Source organism: Macadamia integrifolia, chromosome 5, assembly GCF_013358625.1.
Source record: "Macadamia integrifolia cultivar HAES 741 chromosome 5, SCU_Mint_v3, whole genome shotgun sequence".
NCBI classification, from domain to species: Eukaryota; Viridiplantae; Streptophyta; class Magnoliopsida; order Proteales; family Proteaceae; genus Macadamia; species Macadamia integrifolia.
Genome location: NC_056561.1, coordinates 45,936,436 through 45,948,673, shown reverse-complemented (window position 1 = coordinate 45,948,673; position 12,238 = coordinate 45,936,436). Strand labels below are relative to the sequence as shown.

The 12,238-nt window shown below is 36.5% G+C and overlaps 1 protein-coding gene across 1 annotated transcript in view; it reads right to left on the bottom strand.

The window, feature by feature from the left end:
• Positions 1 to 10,259: 10,259 nt before the first annotated feature.
• LOC122078494 (protein SMAX1-LIKE 3-like) overlaps positions 10,260 to 12,238 on the bottom strand; it is a 4,038-nt gene continuing 2,059 nt past the window's right edge. The window contains exons 2-3 of the mRNA XM_042644495.1: positions 11,778 to 11,979; positions 10,260 to 11,675 (exon numbers count right to left, since the gene is read on the bottom strand). Coding sequence (XP_042500429.1) covers positions 10,530 to 11,675; positions 11,778 to 11,979 — 1,348 coding nt within the window. The 3' untranslated portion in view covers positions 10,260 to 10,529. The remainder of the gene's footprint in view (positions 11,676 to 11,777; positions 11,980 to 12,238) is intronic.

Genomic DNA, 12,238 nt, shown 5'->3' with positions numbered 1-12,238 from the left:
TGTTCAAAGTAAGCTTAGCAATCGGCTTGGTTCCAGTTTTAGGTTTGATTGCGGTTCGGTTCAAAGGGGTGATGGTGTGAACAGAAACCAAAAACTGAGAACCGAGTCTGTTTTGATGTGATGTTCCGTTTCTCGTTTTCTTTTTCCTTTGTTTTCTATTTCTAGTGCAAGTTCTAAAACCCTAATAAGAAGTAATCTACTTCGGTTAAACAGCAACCCTAAAACAATTTAGAAGAAGAAGAAGAAAGAAGATCTCTACTTCTTGCTCCTCTGCCGGACTTTAGTTGTCCTTCTCTCTTTGTGGTCTAAAACTTAATTGCACACGGAGAAAGAAGCAAATGGGCTGATCAACTGATGAGCACAGACACAGTACTTGGGCTTGGGTTGGTCTGTAAGGCCGGGTTGATTCATTCTCCAGCCTGACCTCAATCGGTTTATATGTCCACTTAAAAAGGTCATCCAAAGAGCAGAGTAAAAGTCTATTCCATTTCCCCTCTGCCCAATTCTTCCATCCTAATCAAGGGCCTATGGGCCAACAATAGAATTTGGGGAAGGGGGGGTAGAGGAGAGAGGAGGGAAGGAAGGCCCATAGGCCCAGAGAAAAGGGAAGGCTCAAGGCCAACATAAGGGGTGGGGAGTCTGGGGAAAGCTGTTGATCAAAGTGCACTGTACTATGGGCTTAGCTTGACTGAATGTAAGACCAGGATCCGTTAATTGTGAAGGCAAGGATGGGTATTGGCCCACAATGGGTCCACAAAAAAAATTATGCATTTACCTTAGGTTCACCTTCATTCATGGGCTTAACTCTGCTCAACCGGAACCCAACTCATTTTTTACAATTAAGATCTAGTTGTTGTTGTTGTTTTTTTTTTTTTTTTAAATGGAGTCTCATGAATACAGTACAGTTCTTTGCTGACTGGACAAGATCACAAGAGGCATGCCCATGAAGAATGGTACAAGACTTGTCAAAAGATGATTAAAGCATTCCAGAAGGGTTTTATTTTTTAGTGAATGGAGAGCATCTAAGAACTTGATTTAAAATTTGGAACTTGTAAAGCTAGAATTACAACTGGAGAAGATTCCAATCAAAAGCTGTTTAAAGCTACCATGAAGCTCGACTTTGAACTTATTGCCCATCCAAGAACATATTCTATCCTGCACATGGGCTTGATTACCTTGGGCTGAAATTGCATATCTTAAGAAACATTGAGGGCCCAGACCAGCTCATTGCCAAATTCCCTACATATGTGTCGTCCCTGTAGGCATTCATAAAGTTTCCAATCCTTTGATGGGTTAATGTTCAGTCTCTTGGAGCACAAAAACAACTTGATACACAGCTCCTCTCTCTCTGTCACTCTCTCTCTATGTGAGAGGTTAAAATGCTTGAAGAAAAGGACCCAACAATCATAAAAAGCAGCATCATTTCCTAAAATCTCATCAGAAACATTCTAGTAAACTAGCATGTGTGTTCCCCAACTTTTTGACCAGCTCTTCTGCCAAGACTTGGAATAGGAAAACAACTATACAGTACACACTAAGGTAGTGCTATCCTCTCTCTCTCTCTCTCTCTCTCTCTCTATCCAATAGAACTGAAGCATCACATAAAGAAGTGTCCTACCTTGGATCCCTCAATCATCAGTTTCAAATGATAAATGCACAAATATAAACAGATAGTTGGATGGATGAGAGAGAGATGATGATTGAAGACTGCGGATACCTATTGATAATGGGGGGCTTTCAGATCCAAGATTGCCCTTACTCCCATGCAAAGAATTTCACTTATGAGAGAAAGGAAAAGGAGGGAAGAAGTTGATGGTGACCTCATAAAAAGAGCCGTTCTTATAGCTCCCTTTTCTAAAAGTCTGCAAAAGTTGAAGGTGTGGAAACTTTGTCTCCATGCCTATGTATCTTTTGCAGATGCCAAAACAATCTTCTTTTGTTGCTTGTTAAAGTCTCCTCACCTGAGGGGGGAATGGCAGCTTGTCTTGCTTGACTCATGGTATTCAATACAACCAAAGGAGGTGGTACATTTGGGTACTACTTCTTACTACTTTGGTACATTAATATATGATACTCCCAGAAGCTAGCTGCTTTCTGTAGTTGATTTTAAGGATCATCAATCTTTGCTTCTCGATGTAATCTTTCCTTCATCAGGTTTTAGGGTTACATTAATTTCAGATTAATTGGATAGTTTTAATCCAATGGGTTCTGGAAGGCAGCTTTGATTATGGCCAGGAAGGATGATGATCATGAAATCATGAATCTATATTCTTTGAAGACCTTAATTAAAAGGGAAAAATTGCATAAAGCTAATCTTGGATTAAATTTGAATTATCAAAATTTTTAATTTTTGTAATAATATTATCTTGTGTGGGTTGTATGCATGATTCAGTATTTAACTAGATAAATCCAAAGAATTAGCTTTAGCAACTTTGGCCCTGTTAAAGCCACTTAACATGGATGTCCTAAAGGATATCCAGAACTTTATAAAGGGAGAAAAACAGGCAAGTACTAATATAAGAAAGGGCACCCATTATCTCATAGAGAAAATTAATAATAAAAAAACCCACAACAAAGAAAATATAAAATCTTGAGAAAGATACTTGATTTGAGTTGCAAAAGACATTTAGGGTTTCATTTATGATAGATAGGAAAAGTTCTAAAAAGTGAACAAAAACCATGTTGGCCAAAGATCAAAAGGAGAAAGAAGGTGATTGGCTCTCTCAAAGCTAAGATGGGGTGTTGGCCTAATGAGTATGTCTGTCTGTCATCCCATATATATAAGGCTTATGCTAGAAGTTTTAACAGCCACTATAGCACCTTTGGTGACGTCTCCCTTTATCACCCTACTGGGGGCAAAGCTCGAGGCCTGCCTTGTCTTCATCTGACAAGGGCAAGGGCTCCCACCACCATCATTTGAGGGGGTCACTAGACTAACACTAAATATAATTATCCTATACCAAAACACTGAGAATTACCTATCCTCTTTTACCCTACTGTTCCAAAGATTACAGGACCATATCATATACAAATGAGTGGTAAGAGATTTATATATTGAACTTTTCAATCAATCTCTTCTGTGCAGCAAGGGTAAAATATAGATCAGATTAGTATCTGATTTGATTACTTAGGACATGGATATGCTTACAAACAATCATCATGTCTTGTTTTAAATTTAGGCCTTTGTAGAAAAATATAACATAAATGAAGATCTTTGTAGTCGATGGTATAATTACATTTGAAATACTAATTTTTAATTTATATATCGGAACCTAATGAATATCTCATCATGTCTTGTTTTAAATTTAGGCCTTTGTAGAAAAATATAACATAAATGAAGATCTTTGTAGTCGATGGTATAATTACATTTGAAATACTAATTTTTAATTTATATATCGGAACCTAATGAATATCTCTCTTTTATAAATAGTGGAAGTCTTGAATACTTTTTATTTTTCAGAAAAAAAGATGTCTTGAATACTTAGGAGTGCATTGTAAGTATTCTCTCTCTCTTTACCTCTTAGTTTACTGTTCAAGGATTCCTCGAGTTTCATTTCTCTTGTTGATTGAGCAAAACCTATTTATGTCCTGACATGACTCAATAAATGAGTGCAACAACTATTGAAAACCCTAAGGGATTTCACAATCTTAGAGGTTGATTCGCAAAAACCCATATTGCACAATAAAGCTAACTTCGATTTTAAAGAGAATGACCGATCGCACGACTTAGCTTTGCCAATTATTTAGGATTTAATATGGGTATAAGGGCCTACTACGTTGCATTAGTTCAAATGATTAAGCATTGAGATAATTTCTATGTTCTCATTTATATTAATATATTAAAAAAAATAAGAATTTTTAAAGTTTTAGAAAAGATTACCACAAGAGATTATCCATAGCGAGAGCTAAAACCAAGTTTTTTTTTTATGAGAAAAGCTAAAATTAATTTGCTTGATCTCATAAATATGTTTCAACCATCTGATTGACTTTATTTTTTTTATTTTTTAAGGAAGACAAAGATTTTATTAGAAAAAAAAGGGGTGCAGGATCCCAAGCGCTCAAGAGGCCGCTACAATAGAGAGACAGAGAAGCAAATCAAAAGAAACAAAGAAAAAGGAGGCAACATCAACTCCTGAATCAAAACAGGCAAATAAATCCAGAAAAGAAGTTGCATTAAGGACCCCCCCAACAAGAAGTTATCATAAGTTGGGACTTTTGATATCTTGGGTCCCGCAAATGTTTTACACACAGATATCTAGAGGATCAATTTAGAGTCACACTTAATAATTCCAAGTATCCCTTTTCTGGAAAGCTAAAAACTTGTCTATGGTGCTCTCACTACTTAGTACTAGCTACTGCCATTCCAATAATCTTCCTAATATATTTTCAGTTTAAACCATCTTCTTCAGTATCTCATAAATTTGCTTCAATCTAAGAGCTCAGCTGGTTAGGGGTTTTTTGTCTTTTTTTTTTAAGAGAGAGAGAGAGAGAGAGATGTTTCCAAGGGGAAATGCACACAGTGAAGAGTGAAGACAGGAGTGTTAAATTCCTTTATCTCTTGGGTCCATGGTTCTAGTAATGGGTATCGGATCATGAAGGCAGGATTCGATCCCCACAATCCAAATTCCAAGCCATGCACCTTATTTTTGAAAGGTGGAACAGAATGGAAGTTTCTCGCATCAACTTATAACAACCTAATAACCTATCTTTGGGGAACTTAGATATTCCACCTGTTATTTGGTCTTGAGTGACAGTTCTCAGCTACCCCTCCCTCTGTAATCTGTATAGATAAAATCTTCTTCGACAGAAAGAGAGATAAGAGCTGCCCGGTTCCCTTATGTGGACCATATCTTCCTTAACTGACACTAGTAAGAATAGGAACCACAGAGAGAGAGAGAGAGAGAGAGAGAGAGATGCTGCAAAAGGTTAGGGTAGTCTTGCTAAAGCTCTGGATTGTGGCCAGTCAAATCTCTCGGCCTTGCAATTAATTGGAGAATATTCGAGGGTGTCCCAACTCCTAACATCATATATATAGAAGGTCATTCATAACAAAAAGGTTCCTCCTATACTGGTGGCTGGGTATGCAGGTGATAAGCAATTCAAGAAAGCACTCACTTAAGAAATTTCCCAATTAGGCATGTTTGATGGGTATAGATGTGGGGAAGAAAAACTAGCAATATGGTTCCAAACCAAAAATTATATATATACAATAAGATCAACATCAGGAGGGTCCTTTTCAAATTATAAAAGGCTGTGTAATCGATGGGTCTCACCTCATAGATGATTCTGAATATATAATTCAATGGTGCCAAAGGTTTAACGTGAGTAATTCAATGGTGCCAAAGGTTTAACGTGAGTGCAATGACTTGGTATCACTACCAAAGGTTTAACGTGAGTGCAATGACTTGGTATCACTACCCCATTAAAGAGGAAGAGGGGAAAAGGAATGGCCATGTTTTTGTCAATTGTGTTAATCTAATGTCCTTCACATAAGAATAAAAAAAGTAGGATTATAAATTATTTGACACCTTAAAGGTGTCAAGAAAAGATGATAGCTTTCCTTCACTAATTGGGAGGAAGAACCCTTCATCGCTGGTGATGTGACTTTGTGATGATATTCTTGTCTCATCATAAATTCTCATCCCCTATTATTTATGGAAAATTATCCTTCACTATCCTTCTCTTTAAGCATTGGAGGCTTGAAAATTAAGAGAACCTCAAAAAGGGTACCATGACAGTCCCAATAAATTTCATAATTACATTAGTACCTCATCCGTACAAAGAAAAATAATGACAAAAAATGCAGAGGTGTTGAAGAGAAAACTTCAGGAGGGGGGAAAAGAGAAGGGAGGTGAGAGGGTTTTAAGATATGAGTAAAAAAAGGAGTAGAAGAAGAAGGGAATGGTGTTTACAAAAGGGACGTCCACTTTCTGCATTTAATTAAAATTTATATACTTTATCAGAATCACATCTCATTGATCTCACAACTCCCTTTCCGGCTTTTGAGAGAAAACTATATTCCTCCAAATCCCCACATTTGTTTAAATTATCTTACTTTCCGCACCCTTATGAGTTTCCATTAGGAGATTGTGCACTTGATCACAAAATCAACTATCACCCTCAACTTAATAAAGTAAAATTGAACTAAACCATAAATGTCATGCTACAGGTATGGGTCAAGAACCCCCCACAAAAAAATGCCATAATTTAGAAGGAAAAAAAAAAAAAAAATTGCCGCAACCAATGTTGGTAAAAAAACAAAAAATTGTAATTTTATTTTTTATCATTTTGGTATACATATTTTTCTTTCCAATGAGAATAAATCATGTCTCTTTTTTTTCATCTTCTTGGAATTAACAAAGTAACAGGATAAATCATGTCATTTCACATAAATAATGTATTAAATATTTTCAAAAAATTTAAAACTCTTTTTTACCGTTGTATTAAATACTATATTAAATAAATATTAGTAATAACTAATAAGACAAGAGACAATTAAAACTTCTTAGTTCATCACCACTTTGATGACACACAAGTAAAGATATATATATATATATATATATATATATATATTTCATACTTAGGTACATTGAAATCTTAGATTGTTGTCAAAGGGTAAACGGTGATATCATATGTGGTATAAAAATAACAGTAAAACTATCTTATGATTGATCTGATAGATCTAAAGAGCACCTCCCACACCTCCTCACCAAAAAATGAAAAAAAAAAAAAGGATTAAGCTGCATAGAAAAGGGGTGGAATATATAATGGCGATGATCATGCACCTTATGTATTAATTATACTTCAAGTTCATGGAGCAATAACTAAACACAAACCCGAGTACATCTATGGTGCCTCTAAAGCATATTTTTCATAAACTAATGTACATAAAGTTGCTAAACTTCGTTACCATGTTTAGATTGAATTTACCTTTCTCATCCTCCCCACTTGGATTTTTTTTTCTATTTTATAGATGGAAGAGAAAAAAAGGACTACAAGAATATCTAGGGGGAAAAAAAAAAACTATAGCTCTTTTCCATTTTTCATTTATTTTGGCTAATACGTTTTTTTCTTTGCTAGAGGTCAGCAAAGAAATATATTAAAAATAAAAATTAAGATTACACTATTAATGTCCAGGCATATATGGACGGGAACAAACCAAAAATCAAATATATAGATTACTAACCTTTGGCATCATCATTAGTAAGAAAAACTAACTAAAGAATAAGGAACTTAGAGAAAATGAAATCTAGATCCACTAAAAAGCATCCCACATGATATAATTGTGGACAATCCTCAATTATAGTCCATAACAAATGGCAAATAGGAACAAGCTGCCTTTTTAGCGAGGCCATCAATTACCACATTAGCTTGATGGAAGTTATGGATAATTTTCCAAGTTTTTTTACACCCCCATAAATTTTGAGAAACACCACAGAGGAGCTCAAACAAAATTTCTAAAGATGCCTGTAGTTCTAGCCCAGCTCAGTCCAAAGTGAATAACGTGAGGCTAAGTTAATTCTTTTGTGAATAAAATAGCACATCAGTTGAGAGTTTACAATGAGCAAGCCTCCACCAAATACTGAAAATAGAGGACTTAAAAACATAGCCCATTTACATCTATTAAAGGAGGTTAGGGATATGTGTTGAGTTCCAATCTTTTAGCAAGAAACTCTGATAAGTTGTACCATATCGGTTTTACAGCCATACATGAAACAAAGTAGTAACTAATTATGCATTTGGGAATGTGAAGGAGAGGCTTGACATCAAAGATTTGATCAAAGATTACATTATATAGTTTATTTTTATTTTTATTTTATTTGCGGGTCGGGCGGGGGGGGGAGATTACATTTTATTGTTAAGCTATATAAAAGTTATCTCCAAAATCGAGGGTATTTTGGTCTTTCCCAGAAAGCAAATATATCTTTCTACCTTTTTGTGCTGTTCAAAAACATAGGTTCTGTATACTATATTACCCTATGCTTTGGTGGTTGGTAATTTCTTTATGTATATTACATACCCATAAAGAAATAAAATAAAATTTCAAAATTAATGTTGTTTGGGTTATTAATTTCCTCCAATTTTTGTAAGCATGAAACCTGCCATTTTTATCCACATGAGAGAGATAGAGAGAGGGGGCGGGGGATGGAGGGAGGGAGTTTCAATTATTCAAGAGAAAGTAATTTAAAGGAAAAGGAGAGAAAAGAAAGAAAAACAAAATAATGGGGAAAAAGGGAAGAGAGAAAAAGTAGTCTAAGTTAGAGGCTTCTTCCTTTTAGAGATTGGGAACAAAAAAGTTATAAAAGTGGGAACCCAAAAGTAAGGGAGAATATATTAAGATGTTGGAGAGTTTGAAAGAAAGTAAAGAAAGCATGTGAAAGAGATAGGAGTAGTAACACATCAAACTACACCTTTGTGCTTCAAATGGTGTATTAATCTTAAAAACCCTAATCTTTTTAAAACCCATAAGCGACAAATTTCCTACTTATGCTTAGGTTTCAATTTGAAAGATGAGAAGATGATGATCTTTTTGTGATTCTAAAGTAACAACATCTTTAAGGTCTAAAGAGGAGATGCCTATTTATTAATTTAAATTTAGGTGTTAATCCTTCTTACCGTTCTTTTATATTTTTTACCCTACCCACCACTACTTTCGAAAAATGATGAGAATGTTTTGGGTTATGAAATCAAAAGAAAAAAAAAAAGAGGATTCTTTTGCAAAACGCATCAACAGACATAAAAAGTAGTGCCCTTTTGATATTTCTTAAGAAAGATTTTCCTTTTTTCTTCCAAAGTGGCCTCCTCCTTTGCACAATTCTTACGTTATGGATCATACCCTAATTCTTACTTTATGCATTCCCAACATTCCTTCAACAATCTATATAGGTTTTATTATGCAAATCATGTCTTTTTTTTTTTTTTTTTTTTTTTGCCCCCTCTTTTTGTAGGAGGGGTGCAAAATGAGGTCTCCAACACATGTAAATAGTAGTAATTAAGGCTACTTTCACATGAATGAGAATTTTTTTTTTCCTGTCTCTGACTCAGTGATGGAAATGAGAACTTCAGCCAATATAAGTAGCATGGATATTCTCAAGGTTTTTTTTTTTTTTTGTGGGGGGGGGTGGTGTGGGAGTGTGTATGGGTAATTAAACAACATTTAAATTGTCCCCAAAATATTCAACCGTTAAGTAATGATATGATGAGAGAGAGAGAGAGAGGAATGGTGGGGTGGGGGAGGGTGGAGATCAGTTGGAGAACTGTGATGATGCCTTCTTCTAACAACAAATGGCCAAAAAGGAAGAAAATGATTTCTAGTCATGGCTTATTATTGCTACTAAACATATATAGGCCCTACTTGAAAAGCAAGCCGCATGAGATGTAAATCTATGTGCCTGTGCCATTCATTCTGAGGTTGCAAATTAATGATTAATAAGGAGGCACTTAGTGAGGATGTCTGATTGATCCAAAGTGGGTGGGTGGGTGGGTTTTTTTTTTTTTGGGTGGGGGGGTGGGGGGAGGTGCAGTAGTGTACTCGATGCCATCAATGACAATTTTTGTTTCTTGCAGATGAGGCCAATAATAAGCTTATCAAGTAAGGTCCTACTACCCAAGAAAAAGCCCCTCACACGAAGAAGAGGAAGAGTAAGATCAGGATGAAGAGGAAGGAGATATATAGTTAATGTCCTATCGATGATGATGATGACACATGGTGCTACTATACTTGCCTTGTTCACGTGTGCAAATGAATTCACAATAATTAGCCTGATCGTTGGTCTGCTAACAATTCCTTACCCATCATGATCCACCTTGCTCATTGTGTCTTGAAATGTTGTCTTCCATGCATGCCTAATTCCATGAATCAAAATCTGAGGTAACATCAATGGATGACAATTAAGTTAAAAAGATCAATAATTATTAAGATTATTATTTTGTTTGCCCCATCAAGTTCCAAAGATCTTGGACCAATAATATTGTTTTTAGGCTGCAGTTAGGCCAATTTTAACTTGGAGATAAAGTGGGGCCCATTGTTTTCTAGGTCTCTTCTACCAATCCATGCATGCATGAAACAACAATAATATGCAAGTACCTTTTAATAATCAAGTCTGGGTCTGTGGGGAGAGGAGTTACATTTTTTACATGGTATTCCACTATCTAAGGGGTACTACTCGTGATGCAGAAAAAGCTAAAATGAGTAACATACACATTCCTTCTAATGTAAAAGATTGTATCTGAAATCAACATAAACAAACCCAACACAAGGAAAAAATAAAACAAAAAATTGAACATCAACCAGGTATTACAAATACATATGAAAATAATATACAAGCAGTGGTAGTTCTACAATCTACATGGCCGATTTCCTCCTCCCCCCCCCCCCCCCCCCTCCTCCCCTCCCCTCCAATTCTCCATCCATTGGACTGTGAAATGTTCAAGAATCAGCACAATGAAGTAACAAACCTGAATCTCAAAGAAGAAACAAAAACTACCCAGCCCACCTAAGAAGATCTTTCTCTCATGAATGGCTTCTATTAATAATCCGGCAATTTGAAAAGTATCTTTCTATCAACAGATTCTAGAAGCCCGATGTCATCAATGGACTGATCATGATCGATATGATCTTCCTCTTCCGCTGAAAGGTTCAAATCCAAGGAGACACATGGACTTGTCTCTTGCTCATCTTCTCCATTCTTCTCTTCCTCAGTCATCTCACCAGACTTTTGCCTCATAGGAGGGGAACAAGCTCTTGATCTTGAACTGAAGCTTTCACAACTCAAAATAACTATCGCATCACGAAGAAGAACCCTTTCACCATTCGAATTGGTTACTCTTCCTCTTTCAATGGCTCTTTTGATACCCAATTGAGAGCGATAATCAACTTGTTCTATGTCCTCCACTAAGAACACGCGGTGGGGATTACTGCAAACTGCTTCAGCAAATCTCTCTAGATAACTACAACTTGATTCATCCCTTGACCTTTTGTTCCTGAAATCATCCGTTGAATCGGCCCTCATCGATGAGAAACTGCTTAGGCCTAGTGAGATGAAGTGAGATGGAGATCCAAAGACAAGGCCAGCCAACTCTCTTGCAATCTTCTCTTTGCCTTCTACATCAACACCATGGAAGAATAAGCAAGTGTCCTCTTTGGGTGTACTGTTTCTCATCCTATCCTTCCTCCTTGCCAACCCTGACCTGCATTGAAGAATGGTACTGGCTATTTCTGGAATTATCTCCTTCTGCCATGGAACCTTTTGCTCTAATGCATTGCATAGGGTCTTCAGATTCTCTGCATTCAGCTCCTTGAACCTATGATGGTACTCCATTTCCATTGCATCACTTGAAGAAGCTGAATTAGGTGTGGAGCTAGGGTAAGGGTTAGGGTTAGGGTTTGGGACGTACACTTGCAAATTGGGTTCCGATCCTTCATCCACATCATTGTCAGAGATCCAGAAATGGTGTTCCCTCCATGACTGTTTGGGTTCAGCAAAGATGGGCCATCCATGGTGAGTCTGGTGCATGTTAGGGTAGTAATGGTCATGTGAAGAGACTGAAGTAGAGAAAGGGGGCGATATGGAAGGGAAGTTTAAGGTCTTCTCAGATTTTTGGAGTTGATGATCCTGGGATGAACTTCCAATTGAGTTCCATCTATGGCAGAGATCTCTGACTTGAATACAGTCCTGATAAGGAGTAGACAAGAAATATAAGGAAATGATGAAATTTTTTTGAACTAGTTCTAGTCGTATGGAAGGGGGTCATGCACTGGGGAATAAGATTGTTACCTCTTCACTACTGATCAATCTTTTGTTCTCTTCCTTGTACTGTTTAAGCCATGAAGGTAAGCTTGAGGTAGTCGAAGACGTCGTGGAGTCATTGTAACTACTGCTTGCTCGACTTCGAGCTTCATTATTAAACTTGGCTGAGAAATCATTGCAGCCGGACCCATCTCCTGTTCTTTTGCTTCTGAACTGGCCTTGTGAATCACTGAAGGAAGAAAGGAAAACAAAGACGACGCGAATTTTGATTAGTCACTTTGAGAAAAAGCTTTTCACATTTAATCACTCTAATTATCTCATTTGTTCAGAAAATTTTTCAATTAATTCCATGCATTATACTGACATTTAAACCTAATTAAACAGATTGAATTCACAAATTTTAAGTAAATATTGAATTCCAACTGTTCCTTTCCCCTCTTTACATGGTGCAAAAGCTTCTTTTTTTTTTGGGGGGGGGGGGGGGGGGG